Source organism: Macaca mulatta, chromosome 9 (assembly GCF_049350105.2).
Source record: "Macaca mulatta isolate MMU2019108-1 chromosome 9, T2T-MMU8v2.0, whole genome shotgun sequence".
Lineage (NCBI taxonomy): Eukaryota > Metazoa > Chordata > Mammalia > Primates > Cercopithecidae > Macaca > Macaca mulatta.
The window spans coordinates 101,646,576-101,670,992 of record NC_133414.1 but is presented as its reverse complement, the minus strand read 5'-3'; the positions used below and the strand labels follow the sequence as shown (position 1 = coordinate 101,670,992).

The window sequence follows — 24,417 nt, the reverse complement described above, 5'->3', positions numbered from 1 at the left end:
TGTTGATCACATGATCCTTAAACATCTTTCCCCTCTGTTGGTTTGCTTAACAAATCTTTACAAATATTGGAAAAAGAAATTTCAGTCCTGCTGCCCCCTATTCACAGTAATCACACATAACTCCAACTTGGTAGAACCTTGAGAGAATTGTTACTCTCCATGGCAGCAACTGGCTGCTGAGTCAGATCCATGCCCACAGAAGCTCATCTTGAGCCCTTGGGTGCCTGATTTACATTCAGGAAGACATTGGCATTAGGGAATCTCACCAGGAACACTTGTCCCTCACCAGGAACACTTCTTAAAGCTCTGCAGCTGGTTATAGAGAGACTGAGATTTTACATTTAGTTTATACTGTGAAACCAAGAGGAGGTTGATTTTCTCATGCCATGCTCCCTTAGCTTTTTAAAATTTTTTTCTCGATTGATAGGAAATCTTTTCGGGTTTTTTTTCACCTCATGTCTTTGCTCATTTAGGCTATTTGGAGTTCACTGTATACCCTTGATAGCTACTGCAGGAAGCATAAATGACCCCCAGAGACTATTCTAGAATTCTCAAAAAGCCTTCAAGAAATAGGCTTTGTTTAAAACATCAACTACCAATAAAGTTTTAAAATGTTTTTGCCACAATATTTGAAATGCAGATTTATTTCAGTTTTAACTACTACCAGATTGACAATCTTGGTTTGTATTTTAAGAAATTTTTAGACAGAAATAAATATAACAGGACCTATATACCTTTCTATCACTCAGTTACCACATGTTTGTCTGTGATCATGACAGTTCTTATATCTAGTTCTGCCAGAGAGGGAATTTTTCCAGCTTTAAAAACAGCAAAAGATTTTGATTTAGGGGTATATTAGTCAGTATAGGCAAGGTTATTCTGCAGTAACAAATAACCCTCAAATCTCTGTGGCTTAAAACAACAAAAGTTTATTTCTTGCAGCACAAGTTCATTGAGAGGTGGCTGACTCATCTTTATTTTGAGACCCAGATGATAGAACAATTGTCTTAAATTTTGCTGGTTAAGGTAACAGAAAGAATCTGGAAGGGTCTCACACTAGCCAGAAGTATTCTTGCCTGAAAGTGATGTACACCATTTCCATTCACAACTTACCAGCTAGGTTAGGAACATTGCCCAGCTCAAGTATAAAATGGCCAAGAGTTGCATTCTGACCCCATGGACCTGGAAGGAAGAGACCAGAAATACTTGGCCAGCTGTACTAGTGACACAGGTTGCTCTTCTGGTTACCAGATATTTGTCTCACTCTCCCTCTTACAGGCAAAATACATTCATTTGTTCCCCAAAGGAGACTGACCCAAAGTCTCACCCAGCACAGTATCTGGATGATGCCTAATTTAGGCTCTTACTCAGGGGATGATATAAAGTCATTTCTACATCAACTCTGGATGTGATTCCTCTTGATCTAGAGACTTCTGAATTAAAAGTGGCAAGTTATCTGCTCTTCACCACCCCCCCTCACATTGTATATTAGTATATAATGGTGAAACAAAGATTGGAAAATTAATCTATACTCACATTCAGAAAGGGGGTGAATGGGAGATACCCAGCAGTCACTGGTGCTCAGTCATTCTAAAATGCTGAAGCAATTCTGAAATCCCTCTGGGCCCCCTGCCTTGTAGGCGAAGGGTCCTTTAGGGTCCCGATTCTTCTCCCTGGAAGAGCCTTCCCAGTCCATTGTTGTCTTCAGCCCTTGGCTCCACCCCTTGAGAGGTATCTTTTATTCCCGGTAGACTCTGATTGCATCTAAAGTGAACACTGAAGAATATGCCTGTGTTAGAGACTGAGCAGCCTTCTCGGCTGCTTCCTGACTTTAGAGAGTTGAGGGCTCCAGAGGTTTTTTAGGTCTTGAACAGTTTTCCCAGCTGTTTTAGGTGTGAGATTGCAGTTTCTTTGGCAGTACAATTGTTTTTCAAAAGAAAATTGGTTTCTCATCTATTTTATTCCAATTTATTTCCATATGCCAAGAGTTAAGCCCTCAATTCCTTCTAAGCATATTTGTATTTGCTTATTCCTTTGTGTTTTTGCTTCCATGCCTTTATTTATTGATGATGGCTTTGTTGAGAGAGCTACAAGTTTAGCATGTTTTCCCTTAAGCTATTCTAATTGAAAGAATTAACCAAGAAGCCACAATGTCAACTATATCTTTATTGGAGACATCTTAACCCTTTCAGAGTGTTAACAGTGGGTGTGGTAGCCATTCTATCTGTTGGGAGAGAGAAGCGGCTGCTTTTTCCAGCCATACAAGTGCAACTTAATGGACTCTATTCCCTTTTCTTTCATCTATAAACCAGTCAATTACGAGCTCATCTCTCTCTTTTTTCATTATACCTTTTAAAATGCAGTCAATAGTAATCAATACATGCTACTAACATTAGACTTTCAACGTCTTTCACTAGATCTGCTCATTCTTTAGGTGTATTATCTGCCTTCCAAGTTATCATACATGATCGTTTTACTAAATGCTGTGCCAGTCTCCAGAATCAATTTCTTCACTCCCTGTTGCTAAGCCACTACCACATTTTGTTGTGGTTAAAGCAGCACTTCACTTTATCAGTTGGAACAGGCCAGGTTCTTTTGCAGTGACAAACAATATCTTTTGCAGTAACAAACAACATCCAAATCTCAATCGTTTAAAAGAACAAAGGTTTCTTTTGTGCCTATGCTCTATGTTCATTGTGGGTTAGCTGTGGCCTCACTTCAGGACCTAGGCTGACAGATCAGCCACTACCTGGAATGCTTCCCATTGCCATAGCAGAGGGAAAGCCCCGGAGGGTCTCATGCCTGTAATTAAATGCTCTGGCCTGGAAGTAACAATGTATCTATCACCTTTGTCTACCACTAAAGTTTTCCTTCAACATTGTTTTTGAGTTCCTATCCAGTAAGATACTTCTTTTTTGAGATGGAGTCTCGCTGTGTCACCCAGGTTGGAGTGCAGTAGAGTGACCTCGGCTCACTGCAACTTTCGCCTCCCGGGTTCAAGCAATTCTTCTGCCTCAGCCTCCCAAGTAGCTGGAACTACAGGCACCCACCAGCACGCCTAGCCAATTTTTGTATTTTAGTAGAAATAGGATTTCACTATGTTGGCCAGGATGGTCTCGAACTCCCGACTTCAAGATCCACCCGCCTCGGCCTCCCAAAGTGCTGGGATTACAAGCATGAACCACTGCGCCTGTCCTTTTTTTTTCTTTTTTTCTTTTTTTAAGAGATGGATTTTCGCTATGCTGCCTAGGCCAGAGTGCAGTGACTATTCACAGGTATAGTCAGTATGCTACAACCTTGAACTCCTGGGTTCAAGAGATTCTTCTCCCTCAGCTGCTTGAGAAGCTGGGACTACAGGCAAACAGCTCTAAAATGCCTTTTGAGGTATATAAATATAATTGATTTTCATAACGATGTAGTATTCCATCATATAAATATGTCATATTTTACTTACATATTGATGAACATCTAGATTGTTACCATTTTTTATTATTACAAATTGCTGCAGTGAACATTTTTGCGTATGTCTCCTCGTGCACATGTACAGAATTTTCTCTAGGAATTAGTTCTTTTTATTTAAAATATGTTGATCAAAGATGGATGTACAGCCATTTTATCTGTAGCACTTGGTTTTATGAACATCAGTTTCTGGCTTATACGTATCTCACCACAGTGAAAACCATTTTGAATGAGTGGGTCAGTTTATTTGTTTGCAAAAGTCTTCCTGTGAAGTTTGAGCCTGGTTTCCTGCTGCACGTTGTTGATGAAGACTCTAGAAATATTTTAAAATGACATCTGGTTCAAGGAGGAGTAAGAGGTGAATACAAACTTCCTGTATCTAAAACCAACATCACTCCTCTTGGCAAACACAGAATAAGCTCTTATTAGTTGTTCAGCTGAATTGATCAAAGCATCTGAGTATCCTGGATTAAAGAAAACGTGAGTCATGGATCATAGCTGCACTAGGATGTTCTTCCTTCTCCTTCTTTCCTGTCTCCATCCACAGCTTGTGCCTGGGAAGCCTAGGTTTAGGCAGATCTTGATATCGGAAGATGAATAAAATTGTACATTTAATGTAAGACAGTGTCCTGAAAAAGCAATAAATGTGACTAGAAGAGCATTAGATTTTTCATGAAGGTAAGAAATAAACATAGGTAAAGAAAAGCCAATTTCTTTTGCCACTTAAACCAATACTACAGTTCCTTTAAGAAGCTGAGGTGGGCAGATCACTTGAGTCCAGGAGTTCAAGACCAGCTTGGGCAACATGATGAAACCCCAGAGATAAGATAATTCTTATCTCTCTTACCTTAATCCAAACTAATGATATAACATTTATAATTTTTGAACATTTAACATTGAACATATAACATTTGAAATTTCAAAACTCTATACTTTTTCCAATTGTTTTGTTGAGTTGCTAAGAAAAACTTTGAAATGGTTTCAGAACGAGCTGGAGATGAAGCAGGAAGAAGGAACCAGGGTTCTGAACAACATAAAATGTTCAGGCGTCACCTACAGTGTTTTTAAAAGTGAGACCTCTTTTCAGTTACCTGTATTTACCAACATCCAACCACGTAAAAGGTTATGTGCGGGCTCTTCCTTCCAGACGTCTGACAGCAGCTGTACCTGGGCCAGTTCTGCATTTCTGGTACAGAACTAGTTTGTTTTCTGGGGTTTACACAGCTTGTTCGGTTCTTGTTATGCTGAAGTATCTCCTATTTTCCATTACTGCATAATTCTTTCTTTTTTTTTTTTCTTATCTGCATGTACTGAAAGCTCTAAGTGTAGAATCCCTTTTCCTGGATCTCTAGCCACCAGCTATACAACCTACTCATTCTGCCACTCCTATACATTTTAACAACTGGAGGCCGCCTATGCTTTTCCGCAGGCTCATATAATCATGAACATATTAGAGATTATGCTTCCTACCTTTCTTCTCTTCTCCCTTCCTTCCTTCTTACTTCCTTCCTCCCTTCTTCTCCCTAAACCAAATAGGCTTAAAAAGTTATTTACATTTATAGGCATCTCTTGCTTTTCTTATTAACAGAAGATTCGGGAAATATTTCTAGCCTACTGGAATAGATTTCATTCTTTTTTTGAGGATTGGGGGGGTCTCACTCTGTCACCCACGCTGGAGTGCAGTGGTGCAATCTTGGCTGGCTGCAACCTCTGCCTCCCTGGATCATGTGATCCTCCCACCTCAGCCTCCCAAGTAGCCGGAACTACAGGCGTGCACCACCACACCTGGCTAATTTTTGTATTTTGGTAGAGATGGGGTTTCGTCATGTTGCCCAGGCTGGTCTCAAACTCCTGAACTCAAGCAATCTGCCTGCCTCAGCCTCCCAAAGTGCTAGGATTACAGGTGTGAGCCACTGCACCTGGCCTCACTCTCTTTTTAATAGCTGCCTAATATTCTACAGTTTGGAAGTCATATATTTTATTGAACAGTTTCCCTGTTAAAGGACACTCATCTTATTTCCAATTTGCCTTGGTTTTGTTTTTGTTTTTTGATTTGAGCATGATAAAAGATGCTGCAGTGAACATTCTTATGCCTATCCTGGAATACTTGTGTTTTTTTTATGGCCCAGGAAAGGGCTTTGCTGAGTTAAAAATGCATGTGTACTTTCAATTGTAATAGATGTTGTCAAAATATTTCCAAAATATTTCCCAGCAATGTTCCAAAATACCCTTCCCCCATCCTATCCATTGTAGGCAGCTTCCCCGCTCTGATGAGAATGGATTGCAACTGCAGCACTGGTGGCATAGCCCAGGCATTTGTTAACATGCCATAGTATATTTCCGGGGAGTTTAAAACTCCACCCAAAAAAACTGTGGTCAGACTCTTGATTTGGGTTACTTGCAATATTTCTTTTGTATTTCTTAAAGAATTCATAGAAAGTTGACAGCAGGGAAGAAATTCGAGATCATTTTAATGCAATCCATTCCTTTTACAGATAAGGAAATTAAAATCCAAAGAGGTGGAAGGAGTTACAGTGAGCTACTTACTGTTTGCTGCTTCAGGGAAGCAGATGTTCCAAATCCCAATCTGGGGCTTTACCTATGACAACATTCTGCTCCTGCACTGTGGCCCATGCTGACAGTGAGTTTTAGCGAATAAACCAACAGACTTCATCTGTGAGCTGAATCAACAAATGGAGATGACCAGTTTCCAGTTTTTTCATCTCCTGCTAGGACAAGCGAGTTTCCCAGCCTACACTGGTTGTGGAATTTGCTTTGCAAACGTCTGCAAAGAAAACAAGACATTTGTTAACTTGGTCTTCTCAGTGAAATTTGTTGCTCTTAATCTTTTGAGGGCCTGGAATTTTACTTTTCTATAATGCTAGAGTTTCTGCTCAACAGGCGAGAAGCAGCTATCTTGGATCATAACCGAAATAACAATAGTGAGGCAGAGGAAAGAAGATTTTGTTTACAGAAATGGTTTCCTGCCTGGCCGTCCTCCCTCAGCCCTCCTGAATTGAAAACTAAGTATTAGTAGGGGTGCCTAGAAAAAAGACCTTCTGTAGGGCCCACTGATGTTTCTGGCAGTGTAGAGAATTTGACAAGGGTTTATATGGATGTTCTCTAGGGCTGAAATAAAAGAAACTTGGAAGGAAGCTATTTTTGCACCCTGAGTCTTTAAACTCAGCTTTAATATTACAGTTTCAGGTTTTGCCAATGGATTCTGTGAGGGAAATAAAAAGGAAGACTCCAGCCTTTGGGTTCCCATTTGGGTTTGCTCTGTGTTCGTTGCAGAGCATTTGACAGTATGGCATTAACTTTCCAGGCTGTCTCTAAATAAAGTCAGACTGTTTAGGTAGCTCACCTCTGCTCATGTCAGCTCTTAACAATAAAGAGCTTTTATAACAATAAAAATCATCATGATGGAGATTCATATTATCATAGATAAGCATCACAAGCATATTAAGTATACTTTCACCTAGAGGCATGCCTTTGTATTTCAGACCTGGCCATGGTTCCTCTGGTTTACTAGTTTCCAAGTCTGCAGATTGGAACCACTAGGGAACTTTTAAAAGATATTCATGTCTGGATACCATGCCTGAATTAAACGAGTATGTGCGAGAGGAGGCCAGAAATTGAATATTAAAAGCTTCTCAGCTGATTCTAAAAGACAGCCAGGTTGAGAATTTCTGAGCAGGCTATTTGGAATAGACAGTATGTCTCTGTTTGATGCAGAAAGAAATCAGATATAATGCGAGTTGTTCTTTTTAGAATTTCGTGTCTGCGCATCATCTCTCGTAGTCTACTTCCTCTCTCTTTCCCCATTCTATATATTGTATAGATTAAAACAGTGGAATCACATCTTCTAAAGTCAGTTCATAAAGCAAAAAAATGGAATCATTGAAATGCGCCCTAGGTTAGAGACCAACATACCATCTCTTGGTACACCCAGCATGGTCAATTTTTCCTCTAGGATTGAAGCAGATCAGTTTCTTTGGTGAAGATTCTGACAAAAATAGTTAGCAATTGGGATCCAGTATGTATGCAAAAAATATATATATCTATATTTAAATATTAGAATAATACTCAGCTTGGTGAGATACTTGAACCCTAGGAAGCACACAGGAATTGAGACTGCCTTAGGAAACTGCAGAATCCTATTTCTCATCTCACTCAATTCTGAGTGGAGTGCAGTGGCGTGTGAGCAGAGCCATGGGCACTCTTTCAGTTGTAAAATTTTCTCTATCTGTGACTCCTTCTAGGCACATATAGTTGAATTCAAATAAATTGAATGTTAAATGCACATGTAGATATGACACCACTGCATTTCCTTATTTAATATTGAAAAACTGAACACTTCTTTGCATGCATAGCTTTCAGCAGCGCTCTTTCTTTCTGTCCTTTAGCATTCCCATGGTTTGGCATGGACATCGGTGGAACGCTGGTTAAATTGGTCTACTTCGAACCGAAGGATATTACAGCTGAAGAGGAGCAAGAGGAAGTAGAGAACCTGAAGAGCATCCGGAAGTATTTGACTTCTAATACTGCTTATGGGAAAACTGGGATCCGAGACGTCCACCTGGAACTGAAAAACCTGACCATGTGTGGACGCAAAGGGAACCTGCACTTCATCCGCTTTCCCAGCTGTGCTATGCACAGGTTCATTCAGATGGGCAGCGAGAAAAACTTCTCTAGCCTTCACACCACCCTGTGTGCTACAGGAGGTGGAGCTTTCAAGTTTGAAGAGGACTTCAGAATGGTAGGTCGGGTTTGTCTTTGTTAAAACAGCAAAACCTTTCACATGTCCATAATCATGGCCACTCACACCTAAGAACCAGACTACTAGCCTTGGGACTCTGGACAAGCTTATGTCACCTCTCTGTGCCTCAGTTTTCTCACCTATACAGGAATAAAAACAGCTCCTACCTCACAGGGTTGTTACATGTAGGATTAAATGAGATAATATGTACCTGGCACTTAGTAAGTGCTCAATATAGTTATCATCATCATCATTTCTATTACAATTATTACTGGGTAATATGCTAAAGGCAAGATGCTAAAATCCCTTCTGAAGTATTTCAGTTAGAATTATCCACAGACTTTTACTATATAATCATGATGCCAATTTTATGCGTATATAAACAGAGACCCACGGGAAGGCTTCTATGACTCCTGTCAAAAATGATTACTTCTATCTACGCATTCGCTCTCAAGTGCCTTTTTTCAGCATATGAATGCCATTCAGAAGTTTTGCTCACTAACAGAAGTGAAGTCTGTAATATTATTTATCAGTGAATTCCTTCATTAATGAATACCATTTAGGGAGTATAATTTTATATAGTAAGGATAAGATAATGCTGTATCCTGACTGGTAGTACATACCAAACTGTACGTTGCTTATTTAGATTTAACAAATGAAGCTAAATGGAAGACGTGGATAGGTAACATGCAGTCCGATGTTTCTCTTTTTTTTAGCATTCCTTTAACATCTGTGCATTCCAATTTCTTCATTTTCTACCATCAATATAATAATCTCCATACTGTGTAGTCTTTATAAAGTGAGAATAAAGTGAAACAATAGATGTAGATATATCTTGGAAAGGAAGGGAAGGGAGCTAGATAAACAAAAGTGATTGAATATAGAAGAAGGAAGGGTTGGGAGATTTTAGGATTAGTCTTACTACAAAGTCGAACATATAGTTAGGTAAGTCATAAAACACATATTCTCAAAGCCTGTAGTACAAATTACTGCCATTTTGTGCCCAACTAATGTAATCCAGTCTTGCTATAAAGTCTGTCATTAATGAATCAGTGCACATTCATGATATTTAATAAAGCTATAAATGCAAATTTTACTTGTGCCATCAAAAGTAACCCCATTTACCTCATTGATTATAGTAAGTTTCTGTAAGAGCAGACAACAGAGTCCTAGAATAGTATCCTAAGTGAGACTAATTATCTTCAGGTTTTGTTTTTTTCTTCTATGTCCCCTCCTATTACCCATCATAGAGTTTGACTTGCCACTTACTTAAATGACCCATGGAATCCGTTTCTCACCAAAGAGGCTCATGATCAAAGAGTTTTAAAACTGAGACGTTTGAGATCCATGGGCTTGAGAACTAAGTTTCAGTCCATAATGGAACCTGAATTCCAGTCCTGTTTCTAGATTTCATCAGCTAGGTGACTGGGCAAGACCTGTCCCTCCTCTGGGCCTCATTTTGTCATCTGCAAAGAGGTGGGAGTAAGACTTCAGAACTGAAGGTAACCTCTGGAGGTGAGAAAGTGTAGCATTCTTGTGCTACATAGATAAGAAACTAAAGCTGCCAGAGAGATCAAAAGCTTCTAGCAACGCCACTTAGGTAAGAGCTGGGACTTGGACTCAATTCTGATTCATAAGGAAATACTGATCCACTCTTACTGCTCTGAGCTCCTCAGGTCCCTCAAGGACACCCTATCTGTCCATTTGCACTGGAGAGCCTGAAGTGAACCAGAGTGACCCAGAGGATTTATGCAACCTCTGTCAATGCCTCCATCTCCCCCCTGGGGTAATGTATACCCTGGGAGAAAGTTACTCAATATGTGCTGGCCACGAGCAGGTGTATTTCTCAAGGTTCTAAGCTGAGAAAAGTCACATCTCATTACGACCAAGATAAAGAAGCCTCTCCTCCTTTGGACAGGCTTTTGAAGCCGAATGAGGAGACTGGAGTAGGGAGCAAGTATGTAGCATTTGTTAAATAGCCTGGCCAGGTTGGGCATCCATCTGTGAAAGAAGAGTCTATGGACTGCCTTCTGTATCCAGGCTGAGTCTCAGCCAAAGTGAAGACAGAATTGAAATAGATAGATCTTTTCCTATAGCCTGTTTGATATTATGTTAGTGATGTGCCTGAGTCTTTCCAAATTTTATGAGGATGAATAGGTGCTATCCTCCTTCCTAAGCATTCATTCACTCACTCAACAAATACTTTATCATGCACTTTCAATGCACCAAGTACTGTTATGAACAAAATAAAGCCCCTGCTCACCATGATCTTGTATTCTAGTGGGGGAAGATAGTCAATAATCAAATTAAAAAGAGAATATAGAGCCGGGTGAAAGGGGCTCATGCCTGTAATCCCAGCACTTTGGAAGGTTGAGGCAGGTGGATTGCTTGAGGCTAGGAGTTTGAAACCAGCCTGGCCAACATGGCGTAACCCTGTCTTTACTAAAAATACAAAAATAAACCAGGCGAGGTGGCACACGCCTGTAATCCCAGCTACTCAGGAGGCTGAGGCACAAGAATGTCTTGAACCTGGGAGGCCAAGGTTGCAGTGAGCCGAGATCGCACCATTGCACTCCAGCCTGGGTGACAGAGTAAGACTGTCTCAAAAAACAAAGTGAATACAGAATATGTCAAATGGTGATAATTACTATGAATGGAGGGGAAAAACCAGGGCAAAGAAGATAGGGAGTGCTGGCAGGGTCTTTGTGTGACTAGGTTATGTTGGAGCAGAGACCTGAAGAAATAAGACAGCAAATCATGCAAAGAAAGAGTATGTTAAGCAGATGGAGCAGTGAGTGCTAAGGCCCTTAGTGTCCTATTAATCCAAGCTCTCCTCATTTCTAGAATAGAAAATCAAAGATGTTAACTTAATTGTAAAGGATCAATATGTACTACTGTACATATTCATACAATTTGACAAATCATACAGAAGTGCATCTCCATACCTATAAAGTCCTGTTCTTGTTATTGCATAAAATCACTGTTTTTGGTATAACACAACTTTGCAGATAGGAGTTTGAAAAGTCCATCTGTGTGATTTATTTGAGTGATTAGGGCTAGGTAAAAGATGTTCAACAGACCCTGAATAGTAAGCAATTGTTATATTTGAATAATATTTTTTAAAAATACATACTCTATGTACTTGAATCCTTAGATAATGTAACTATTCTTCATTCCATTTAAAATGTACAAGAAAGAACTATAAACCATGACACAATCATTAAATTAGACCTGTGTAGAATACTCTCAGTTGAACAGATCTGCACTTTGTTCCTCCTTTTTCTTTCCTTCTTTTTTTTCTTCCCATCATCCCTCCCCTCCTTCTTTCCTTTCTTGTTTTCTTTTTTAACATTTTAGGATCATTATCACAACCAAATTTTTGACTGGCAAAAATTAGCCTTCAAAATCAATGATTTATCACAATGGAACACAGAAGAAAAACTTAGCCTAACTTCAAATAGGCTAAGATGTTGATAAGCCGATGAGGAATTCCCACCATTTAAAAAGTGGCTTTCAAGATGGAGAACTCTGCATGACTGTGCACCAAGGCCCTGTAGGTTTCAGTGAATTTTGTGTTTATTCCCATTGTCTATATTCTGTGGGTTTTGTTTTAAATAACCTAGCAGAATATTTTATGTACAGATTCTAGTATTTTTATTCACAACCACACTTCTAACTTCAACAACCGTATTCTCAAGAATGCAAGGTATTTTTAACATCAGAAAATTTATTTTTCAAAAGTCATTAGTTCTGCCCATGTAGCTTTTCATTACAATACAGACATACCTTGTTGTATTGCCTTTTGCTTTATTATGCTTCATTTTTTGCCCTTCACAGATACTGCGTTTTTTACAAATTGAAGGTTTGTGGCAACCCTGCATTGAGCAAGTCTATTGGCACTATTTTTCCAATGGCTTGTACTCACATTTGTCTATGTCACATGTAGGTAATTCTTGCTGTATTTCAAACTTTTTAATTATTATTGTATCTGTTATGGTGATCTGTGATCAGTGATCAGTGATGTCACTGTTGTAATTGTTTTGGGGCACCACATTATGCCCATGTAAGATGGCAAACTTAATTGATAAATGTTGTATGTTCTGACTGCTCCACTGACAGGCTGTCCCCCCATCTCTCTCCCTACCTCAGGCCTCCCTATTTCCTGAGACACAGCAATATTGAAATTAGGCCAGTTAATAGTCTTACTGTTGTCCTAATTGGCTTCTACATATTCAAGTGAAAGGAAGAGTCACATGTCCCACACTTTAAATCAAAAGCTAGAAATCATTATGCTTAGTGAGAAAGGCATGCTGAAAACCGAGACAGACCAAAGCCTAGGCCTCTTGTGCCATATGGTTAGCCAGATTGTGAATGCAAAGGAAAATTAAACGTGCTACTCCAGTGAATACACAAATAATAAGAAAGAAAAACAGATTTATGGCTGATACAGACTTTTAGTTGTCCGGATTAAAGATCAAACCACCCACAACATTCCCTTAAGCCAAAGTCTAATCCAGAGCAAGGCCCTAACTCTTCAATTCTCTAGAGTCTGAGAGAGGTGAGGAAGCTGCCAAAGAAAAGTTGAAAGGTAGGCGGGGTCCTGTGGCTCATGCCTGTAATCCCATTACTTTGGGAGGCTAAGGTGGGTGGATCGCTTGAACCCAGTAGTTCAAGACCAGCCTGGGCAACATAGTGAAACCCTGTCTCTACACAAAATAAAAAAATTAGCTAGATGGGGTGGTATACCCCTGTAGTCCCAGCAACTCAGGAGGCTGGGATAGGAGGATCACTTGAGCCCAGGAGACAGAAGTTGCAGTAAGCTATGATTGTGCCACTGCACTCCAGCCTGGGTGACAGAGTGATACCCTGTCTCAAAAAAAACATGAAAAGTGGGAAGGTAGCAGAGGTTGTTGGTTTGTGAGGTTTGAGGAAAGAAGCCATGTCCATAACATTAAAGTGCAAGATAAAGTCCCAAGTGCAATGTAGAAGCTGCAGCAAGCTAATCAGGAAATAGAGTTAAAGTCACTAATGAAGGTGATGCATTCAACAACAGATTTCCAGTGTAGATGAAATAGCCTTATATTGTTTTGGAAGAAGAGACCACCTAAAACTTTCATAGTAGAGAACAGAAGTCAGTGCCTGGTTTCAAAGCTTCAAAGGACAGGGTAACTCTCTTGTTAAGGGCTAATGCAGCTGGTAACTTGAAGTTGAAACCAATGCTCATTGACCATTCTGAAAATCATGTGGCCCTTAAGAATTATGCTAAATCCACTCTCCCTGTGCTTTACGAATGTAACAATAAGGCATGGATGATAGTACATCTGTTTATAGCATGGTTTACTAAATACTTAAGCCCACTATTTAGACCTACTGCTCAGAAAAAAAAATCTTTTCAAAGTTTTACTGCTCATTGACAATGCAACTAGTCACCCAACAATTCTAACGGAGATGTAAAAGGAGATTAATGTTTTCATGCCTATTAATATACAGCATCCATTCTGCAGCTCATAAATCAAGGAATAATTACAAGATTCAAGTTTTATTATTTAAGAAATACTTTTTTTTTTTAAAGAAATACTTTTCACAGGCTATAGCTGCCATAGATTACAGTTCCTTTGATAGATCTGGGTAAAATCAATTAGAAACCTCTGGAAAAGATTCACTATTCTAGATGCCATTAAGAACATTTGAGATTCAAGTGGGGGGAGTAAAATAGAATTAGAAGGAGTTTGGAAGAAGTGAATTTCAGCCTCATGGACAGAGTTCAAGATGTCAGTGAAGAAAGTAACCACAGATATGGTAGAACTAGCCAGAGAACTAGAATCAGAAGTGGATCCTGAAGATATGACTGAATTTCTACAATCTCATGATAAAACTTGAATGAATGAGGTGTTGCCTCTTACGGATGAGCAAAGAAAATGGTTTCTTGAGATGGAATCTTCTTCTGGTGAAAATGCTGTGAACGTTGTTGAAATGACAACAAAGGATTTAGAATATTATATAAACTTAATTGATAAAGCAGTGGCAGGGTTTGAGAGGATGGACTCCAATTTTGAAAGAAGTTCTATGGTGGGTAAAATGCTATCAAACAACATTCCATGCTGTGGAGAAATCTTTTGTGAAAAGAAGAGTCAACCAATGCAGCAAACTTCATTTTTGTCTTATTTTTAGAACTTTCCACAGCCACCCCAACCCTCAGCGAACCCTACTTTGATTAGTCAGCAGCTCTCAACATTGAGGCAAGACTCCACCAGCAAAAATATTACTAAATTATTAGCATTTTTTAGCGATAAAATATTTTAAAATTCAGGTATGTACTTTTTTTTTTTTAGACATAGTTGTAGACCGGCACGGTGGCTTACGCCTGTAATCCCAGCACTTTGGGAGGCCAAGGCAGGTGGATCATGACGTCAGGAAATCAAGACCATCCTGGCTAACACGGTGAAACCCCGTCTCTACTAAAAATACAAAAAAATTAACCAGACGTGGTGGCAGGTGCCTATAGTCCCAGCTACTCGGGAGGCTGAGGCAGGAGAATGGCATGAACCCAGGAGGCAGAGCTTGCAGTGACCCCAGATTGTGCCACTGCACTCCAGCCTGGGCAACAGAGTGAGACTCCATCTCAAAAAAAAAAAAGACATAATGCTATTGCACACTCAATGTACTACAGTATAGTGTAAACAACTTTTTTTATTTTATTTTATTTTATTTGAGACGAAGTTTTGCTTTGTGCCCAGGCTGGAGTGCAGTGGCGTGATCTCGGCTCACTGCAACACCTGCCTCCTGGGTTCAGGCGATTCTCCTACCCCAGCCTCCCAAGTAGCTGGAATTACAGATACATCATGACCACGCCTGGCTAATTTTTGTATTTTTAGTAGAAACAGAGGTCTCATCATGTTGGCCAGGCTGGTCTCAAACTCCTGACCTCAAGTGATCTGCCTGCCTAGGCCTCCCAAAGTGCTGAGATTACAGGCATGAGCCATCACCCCTGGCAGTGTCAACAACTTTTATATGCACTAAGAAACCAAAAAACTCACGTGACTTGCTTTATTGCAGTATTCACTTTACTGAGATGGTCCGGAACTCAACCTGCAACATCTTGGAAGTATGCATGTAGATACTTGTGAGTTTTGTCCAGTCCAAACCTAACATTGACTAGAAGTCAGAAGTAACTCTTTTAGTTACTTTAAATGTAAAAAAATTACCTACCTTTAGAACAAGTAGGATATAACAATAGTCTTATTCGGTTGACATGAAACTTAGGGCAGCAGAAAGGGTTTTCTGATTACTTTCATCACTTTTTTTTCAGTGTGTGAGGACTTAAGAATTGGCTTTTCTTATGCCAGAAATCTCCAAGGGACCAGTCTTAAAAAGTGTATAGTGGTGGAAAAGTCATCATGAGCGGGTAGGACACCTATGGATCTGTGGAATGTCTAAACCTAAGAGCATCATTTACGAACACTTGTTACCTTGGTCCCTGTTATTAATCTGAGGACTGATTTGTGATATTGCAGGAGCATAAGATTTGGTAGACACTCTCATTCTCAATTTCATTCTGGCTTGAGACTTGACCACTCATAGATGGCCCCCGTCATCATTTGATAGAGGGAGGAAAAAGCTATCCTTGAGGTTTTTGTTATATTTCTCAGTCACCGAGCATGTTTGAAATTCGTCTCTCTCAGGTCTCTGTAGGTCTCCTTTGTGAAAAGAAAAGAACCCTCTTATGGATTTCTGGCTCTTAAAAAATAGGGTCATCTGGTAACACTGGGCCCCTAACATCGCATGGCAACAGTGGGCGGCAGGTGAATTTTAAATAGGTGCAGGTTGACTTATTTGCTACAGTTCTTATTCTGTGACTCTACATCTAGTCAAAGCCTTTGCTCCTTTGTTTTCTTACAGTCTCCTTTAGGCATTTGAGTCTGTGGCCCTTGATGTAAAGAAAACTAAGCCCTGAGAGAGAGTGTTTCTCACTAGCTGAAATCTCAACATGCTGTTTTAAGCTTTGCACAAAGTTAATTCAGTTGTACTAATGGACTGCAAAGTCTGATAATTGATTCCCAACTTGTCCTGAATTTCAGATGGCCTATATGAAAATCCAAGTAGCAGTGTGACTCACTGCCTGCACCCTGTCATTTTTCCCAGATGGTGAAGGTTTTTGAGGGAGCTCTCTGTAGGGTTCAGTGAAAGTGACATGTATCTGTTTCCCTGTCTGAGGATGCATGACCTCAAGCTTGAGATATCCACCCCTCAGTGAAATGTGTAGAGGAGATGTTTGTTTGCTGCTAGTACTTTGTTAGAAAATGATTTTTAGGGAAAAGGTGAAATAATGATGTTTCTTTTCAGGTCAAAGTAGTACATGTGTAGATTATTTGCCTTGGCAGGTTTTTCTTTTTTTCCTAGTATAGTTTCAGGAGGTCCAGCACGGCAGACTTTGTGTTTGTGTTTGTTATGTTGGCTCTGGAATTGGCTGTCAATATTGTTGATGAACCTCTGATTAATTTTTAAGCAGTTAGACTATACTTCCAAAACTGGCTGATGAAATTGCTACTTTTCAGTTTGGGGTGATCCAAGAGATAATAACTCCCTGTTCCACGTAATAAATGTTTATTAAGCAATTATTATGTGCAGGCCTTTGAGCACAGTGCTAAGGGGCAGCGAGAGACCCAGAAACCAAGCCAGAGTGTGACCTGTGCTGTAAGTGCAATGGAAGGCTGTGGAATCAGGGAGAACAGAGGAAATAGTGTTTACACTGCTATGCCCTGCTATAGTCTTTCAGGTCTCCAGATAGTTTTATGTCTGTAATTTTGCTTCTTAAAACATGTATAATTATGTATATCTCATCCAGGAGTTTCACTTGGTAAAAAAAGAAATGTTTAGAACCATTTATGAGGTAGATTTACTTAGCACCATGGGTCATTTAGAATGTTTATTTCAAGAATACATCCACTATCTGGTTGGTAACCTATTCTAACTAATTCTGTTCTGCAGGTATATAATCAGAGGATTTTGTTAAATAGGAAATTCAAATGAGTAACAGGAAGTCAAAAATGTTGTTTTAGCTCTTTTTTTGCTTGTTTAGACAGAATCTCAACCTGTTGTCCAGGCTGGAGTGCAGTGACATGATCATGGCTCCCTGCAGCCTTGACCTCCCAAGACTCGGTGATCCTCCCACCTCAGCCTCCCAAGCAGCTAGGACCAGCAGCATGTACCCCACGTCAGGCAAATTTTTTTTTTTTAAGAGATGGGGTCTCCCTATATTGCCCAGGTTGGTCTCAAAATCCGTGACTCAAGTGATCCTCTCACCTCGGCGCCCCAAAATGCTGGAATTACAGGTGTGAACTACCACACCCCAGCCCGTTTTTAGCTCTTAACTTTTATAATGAAGATAATATCTTTTTGACAAAATATCTAAGTCTAGCACTTGTGTAGGCTGTTTCCAGACTCCAGAAGCAGTACCCATTATGACAATGAAGACATGAGAAGTACACAGCAAGTCATTGGGAGATATTTGCTAGTTGTGTCACCTAGGAAAGTTATTTAAGTTCTGTGAATCTTAACCATAGAATAAGGTTGATAGTACCTACTTTTAGGGTTTTAGGGAGAACTAAATAATCTGGTACAAGGGTTTGGCATGTAGTAAACAGTAAATACTTGCTATTATATTTTTAAAGAGTTTTTTTTTTTTTTAATTATATTGGGTCTTTTAAATTATCTTCATTTGTTCAGTTTCATGTTTGTGGTTGTTAGATTCTTTTTCTTTCTTTGGTCCATGGAAAATGATCATGAATCCAGATCTCTGGGCCAGTAGTAATACATTTGAGGATCATAAATTAAACTTTTGAGAATGTAAAATGGCTACCAGACCCTAAGCCTAGCCCTCAGCCAGGTCATTCCCCTTTACCTTTTTGCCCCTGTCCATTTTTGTCTCACAGGAACATAATAGGATACTCGGGGACCACCCCAGACATTAATAAAAGAGCCAACTTTTTTTTTTAACCCTTTGTATTTGCCAAGGCCTATGTAAGCACTTTACCTATATTTTTAGGTAATCTTCACAGCAGCACTCTGCAATGAGTGTTATGATTATCTTCCCCATTTTACACATGAGGGCACTGAGGTTTGAGAAATCTTTCAGTTAAGTAAATTTTAGAGCTAGAATTCAAAGCCAGATCTAACTCCAAAGCCGAAGCCTGGAAAAAGGGGAGTTGGGCTTTGTGGGCTCAAAGGTGATTCACCCCAGTTCCCAGTCCCTCGGGACTTCATGCTCTACCAAGGAAGTATAGCATTTTTGTTGCTTTCTGAGTATTCTCAGTCTGCTCACCCTGTGCAAGCACCTCTTTATTGGCAGCATCCCCTATTAGATTCCTGTGGCTGCTGTAACAAATAAACTTAATGATTCAAACAACAGAAATTTATTTGCTCACAGTTCTTAATGCCAGAAGTTCAAATTCAAAGCATTGGCGGGACCGTACTTCCTTCAGTGGCTCTTGGAGATGCCATTCTTTGGCTCTTCCAGCTTCTGGTGACTGTCAGCATTCCTTGGCCCGTTGAGCAGCACTCCAGTCTCTGCCTTTGTCTTCATATGGCCTTCTCTTCTGCATCCTTTAAATCTCTCCTGTGTGTCTGTATGCTTGCCATTGGACTCAGGGCCTACCCCAATAATCCAGGATGGTCACTTCTTCTCAAGATACTCAGTTAGATCTGCAAAGACCCTTTTTCCAAATAAAGTCACATTCACAGGTGCTGAGAATTAGGACGTAGTGCCATCTTTCAGGGACCACCATTCAACCCACGACACATGCTGATGGGTGCATTTCAAGCAACCAGGCAAGCTCTTGTCCTTTAGCATGCACTGTGGGCAGGTATGACATCTAGCCAAAGCTACTTTTCCTGTGCAGTGGCTGATTATCTGCAAGATTTTACAACTTGTTTTAAGGGTGTCTCCAAGATTTTAATATGAATGACCCCAACTTAACTAGAACTAAAACCTCTGGGGCTTCCCCTTAAGTGGTTGCCTATCTCAAAAGGTTTTATTTTGTTGTTTGTTTTGTTTTAGATTGCTGACCTGCAGCTGCATAAACTGGATGAACTGGACTGTCTGATTCAGGGCCTGCTTTATGTCGACTCTGTTGGCTTCAACGGCAAGCCAGAATGTTACTATTTTGAAAATCCCACAAATCCTGAATTGTGTCAAAAAAAGCCGTACTGCCTTGATAACCCATACCCTATGTTGCTGGTTAACATGGGCTCAGGTGTCAGCATTCTAGCTGTGTACTCCAAGGACAACTATAAAAGAGTTACAGGGACCAGGTAAACATGTTTCCACTTGTGCTTGAACCCAGACCTCTTTCTTGATGATCAGTTTATAGTAAAAGTTTATGCATATTGAATACATCTTTAAAAGAAATATCTTGACCTCCTTGGCCAACCAAAAAGAATATCTCAAATGGTGTGTTAAAGTGGTATGTGGGTGATTTATATAAATGTTAATAAAACACAGTCCTTGCCTTGATAGAAATTTTGGTTAGATTGAGGGAAGAAGGATTGCACACACCAGAAATTTGCCAACAAGGGGGTATACACTAAGTGTCAGATGATTGGCAGGGTCAGTAGAATTCAGATGGAAGAATACTTGGGATGGTCAGAGATGACTTCAGAAGAAACCTTCTTTTGGACCCTCATTGATGCCTAGCTCGGAATGACTTGCTTGAAATAATATACCAATCCAAACAACAAACCAAATTTGGTCTACAAAGAATGTCTTTTTACCCTCAGCCAAATGCTCCACCTGAAAACGGGAATAGTCAGCACACCTCGTAGGGAATTTTGGAGTGGAGTAGACAGGGAAACAGCACCATGGCCACAGTGAGGCAGAGGGACTTGTTTTTTAGTGCACACACCCCAAGGCCCATGTAAGAGCCAAGGGGCTCAGCTTCCTGTTAATGGGGATTCAACATGGGAAAAACATCTGGGGTCAGATCTCTCTAAAACATCACAGTTTAAACAAAACTAAATAGGTTTTCCTTAATTCTAGGAGGAGAATTTGGTATGAAGCATTTCTCCAGCATGTGGAACCGTAGAACCCATTTTTAGAGGAGCATCTTAGGAGATTAGTGCCATGCAGAATGTACTTTGGGATTTGGTGTTGAAACCTGGGTTTTTGATAGCTGCAGATATGTCACTTCTCTGGGTCTCAGTATCATCATTTCTGCCATGAAGGGGGTTGTTTCTTAGATTACTTCTACAGACTTCTCCAGTACTGAAATTCTGCAGGACTACTCACCCATTAGGAGGAGAACATTGCTTTTGCAGTACATTTCCATGACTTGTGATAGATGAGTGGCTCCCCACTGAAGAGGCGAAGATTTAACAGTGTCCCCCAGGATATGTTTGACATTTTTTTTCTTTGGTTGTTACAACTGGCATCTACTGGGTAGAGGTCAGGGGTGCTGCTAAAATCCTGTAGTACATAAGGCAACAAAAAATTATCGAGCCCCAAATATCAGTAATGCTGCTGTTGAGAAACCCTGGCATGCATGTACACACACACACACACACACACACACACACACACATATACACATTCTAACTGAAGCCTACTTGTGTCCAGAGTATAGGCTTTGTTTTGTAAGTTAATTGCTACCAAGTATACATTTTCTTATTGAGAATATAGAAGCTTGCTTGCTCACACAAGAAACAAAACTGACTCCGTGACCTCATGAGGACTATCAGGAGTATCAGAGACATGAATATTTCAGCCTAGCTGGTTTAACGTTAGGGAGTGATTTGATAAACATATAATTTTTAAGAAACTACAGACATCCTCCCAGAAGGAGTAATTGAATTGGTAAAGCTAGTCCCAAGGTAAGAGCAAGCTATGCGTTGTTCACAATTAGAGATATTTACAGTTTTATCAACACTTAACAATTTAATGAATTACATCACAGGGACACTTTCTTAAACTTGGAGGCTCCATGGATCTGGGTCATCTTGAATAGCTGCGAAGAAGCAAACTGTCGTGTTTGGCTTCTGTTATATGTGTAATAATGTCTATAAATATTGGTAAATGCCCTTTAATGTCCAGTATCCTCCAGTCATCAACAAGTTCTGTCTGGATGTTCCAGCTTCCCTATAAACTCTCTCTTCAATCAGTAGCTTTGGAAAGGTGCTACCGAAGCCTGCAGGTTAATAGAGAACCCTTTCAGGGCTACCACGAGAGGGGAGGGGAATGAAATATCAAGTCTCTGGGGCTGTGATCCTGATCCAGAGTTGTTTTGCCAAAGGTTTCTTTTAATTCAAGTTAGGAAACCTCTGACATAAATGATTACAGTTGGCAGTGAAGTTAGTATCTACAGTTAGCGTGAGTGTGTAAAACACATTTTAGGAACCACTGTTTTAGCAAATGGCTTAGCTTTAAGTTTTGCTACTCCTATTGTGAACTGATAGCTGTCACTCCAGGTTTTTTCTTATTGTATTATACCTGATTTTCCCATTAAACTTTAAAGTTGTTTATTTTCAAGAAGCTACACAGGATGTTTCCTTTTAAACATGATTTCAAATGATTTATTTCAGTGTTACATATAATTTTGTTGCATCCCAGACTGGGTAGCAACATTTTTTTCCTAGTGAAACAACTCCAATTATAGAAGTCAATGGAAAAAATAGTACTTTATAGCTGACATTAGAATGTGTAGTTTGTTAAAAGAGGAATGCACATGATTTTGAAACTTTGGTGAAAGTAGCAGTACATCTCATCTCATTATTTTGGAATCTGTTTTAAGGGCATGAGCACTTAACTGAAGGTTTCTTCTGCTGTTTCCTAAAATCCCCCACTATGATGTTGTTTTGTTTGATTTTTAAATGGTGATAATATTCTACAGCTTTTTCTTGCATTTTTTTTGTCTCTTATACACTGAGGGTTTTTACTGTATGCCTACTGAAACAAACAGATGTATCTGACTGTGAGCAGGGAAATCACTTGATTAAATAATGGTTAGCAGGTTGAGGACATTAATAAAGTGCTGGGAGACATTTGGCTCCTCTGCAGCTGTGCATTCTTTCCTCCTATCTGCAGTGCACTCGCTGTCAAATGCATGCTCGCTTTACCTCATTTGTTCCAATTCTTTATGTGGAATCGTCTGTCATCTTCCAGTCATACAAGGCACTTGCCCTTTTTCATTTATACCAACACATCAGCCAATGAGTTACCTTCTTTCTAAGTCAGCCAGTGTCTTCAGTTGCCTACCTTTGAGTGGGTTGTTGAATGCCTCGATTAATACAAATCCTTAATGTCCAAAGAAAGGTTATTCGTGGGGGTGAAAGATATTTAGAAGCTAGAAATGGGAGCAAAGACGTCTTTCTAAAAATACACAGGGAGAAAGCAAACCAAATCCAAATGGCACACAAACCAGAACATGTTCCCACACTAGCTTTGTAGGTAGGCTGAAACCAGCAATGTAGAATGACATACTGCATTAAATGTAAATAAAGATAAACTTTCTTAGAGGAAATCCAAAGTTTCTACTGTGACTAAGTTGTGAAGGTAATAATGTACATGGACCTCTTCTTTTACTCATGGAACTGCATCTACAGTTTGGCTGGCTGCTACTGGTGGTGCCTAGCTACATAATTTTCCATGAAAACCCATAATTTCAATCATATATATATATATGTGTATGTGTATGTGTGTGTGTGTGTGTATATATATGAGTAAATTAAGTAAAATATATATATATATTTTATATATATATATATATATATATATTTTTTTTTTTTTTCTTCAGACGAAGTCCAGCTCTGTCACCCAGGCTGGAGTGCAGTGGTGCAATCTTGGTTCACTACAATCTCCACCAGGGTACAAGTAATCCCCCCACCTCAGCCTCCTGAGTAGCTGGGATTACAGGTGCATGCCACCACACCTGGCTAATTTTTGTATTTTTGTATTTTTAGTAGAGACAGGGTTTCACCGTGTTGGCCAGGCTGATCTCAAACTCCTGACCTCAGGTGATTCACCTGCCTTGGCCTCCAAAAGTGCTGGAATTATAGGCATGAGCCACCACGCCTGGCTTCAATCACATATATTTTTATACAAATGACAATTTAAGAATATTACACATAGTTTCGCTATTTTATTTTATTTTATTATTTTTTGAGATGGAGTCTCGCTCTGTCTGTCGCCCAGGCTGGAGTGCAATGGTGCAATCCCGGTTCACTGCAACCTCCACCTCCTGGGTTCAAGCGATTCTCCTTCCTCAGTTTCCCAAGTAGCTTGGATTATAGGTGTGAACCACCACACCTGGCTAATGTTTGCATTATTCATAGAAACGGAGTTTCACCGTGTTGGCCAGGCTGGTCTCAAACTCCTGACCTCAAGTAATTCACCCGTCTCAGCCTCCCAAAGTGCTGGGATTACAGGCATAAGCCACCACACCCAGTCAGTTTCGTTTTAGATGCATCTTCAAGAACTATGTACCTGTCTACAGTTTTGTACCTTCTTGTTAACAGTTATTGACCTTAAACATAACCTTAATCCCAAATTGATTTTATTCTTAGAAGTAAAAGCCAGTGCTCAAACACAAATTGAATTTCCAAAGCTAGTAGCTTCTTGGGGCTTTAGAACAGATGGATGTGAGCAGCTCTTCTTCATTTACTCTTCTACATGGTAAAGAAATAGGAAAACCTATGTCCATTAGCTTCAAGAATCAATGCTTCTTTTCCTGCTGGGAGTTCACTGGCAATACTTTACTCTGAATCTGCTTTTCTTTCCATTAGGTAACTTTGATATTAATACACAATTGAGTTCATTCTTGGCTACTGTAATTACTTTCTAATTTTGTCTAGGCTATTTTAGAGGAAATTTCCCCCTAAACAAGTCAAAGGTTTTTAAATGTAGTTCAACCATTGGAACCACTTTATGACCTTTGTTACTGTTTTTTACTATTGAGTGGTAAGTAATATATTAAAAAACCTTCTGGAGAGTCTACTAGAAAAAAATTCAGTGTCAGATCAATGGTTCCCTTCTAGAAATATTCAAGGAGGCTAAATGAGATTATCTCTGCTAGAGAAGCAAGGTCAGGTCAAAGACAGCTTTTAAAACTGGCCAGTCCTGGCACAATCCTGTGTCAGTTTTGTCATCAGAGGGTTTGGCTTCATAGCTGTGAACTATGCTTTATGTACACACAAATTCTTTTTCTAGGTAT

General features: G+C 39.7%; 1 protein-coding gene across 7 annotated transcripts in view; it reads left to right on the top strand.

Annotated features, from left to right (window-relative positions):
• PANK1 (pantothenate kinase 1) overlaps window positions 1–24,417 on the top strand; it is a 62,633-nt gene that overhangs the window by 26,803 nt on the left and 11,413 nt on the right. For all 7 annotated transcript variants that reach the window (XM_077946746.1, XM_001087260.5, XM_015147656.3 and 4 more), the window contains 2 exons: window positions 7,866–8,218; window positions 19,275–19,528. In XM_077946746.1, coding sequence (XP_077802872.1) covers window positions 7,883–8,218; window positions 19,275–19,528 — 590 coding nt within the window. In that variant the 5' untranslated portion in view covers window positions 7,866–7,882. The remainder of the gene's footprint in view (window positions 1–7,865; window positions 8,219–19,274; window positions 19,529–24,417) is intronic.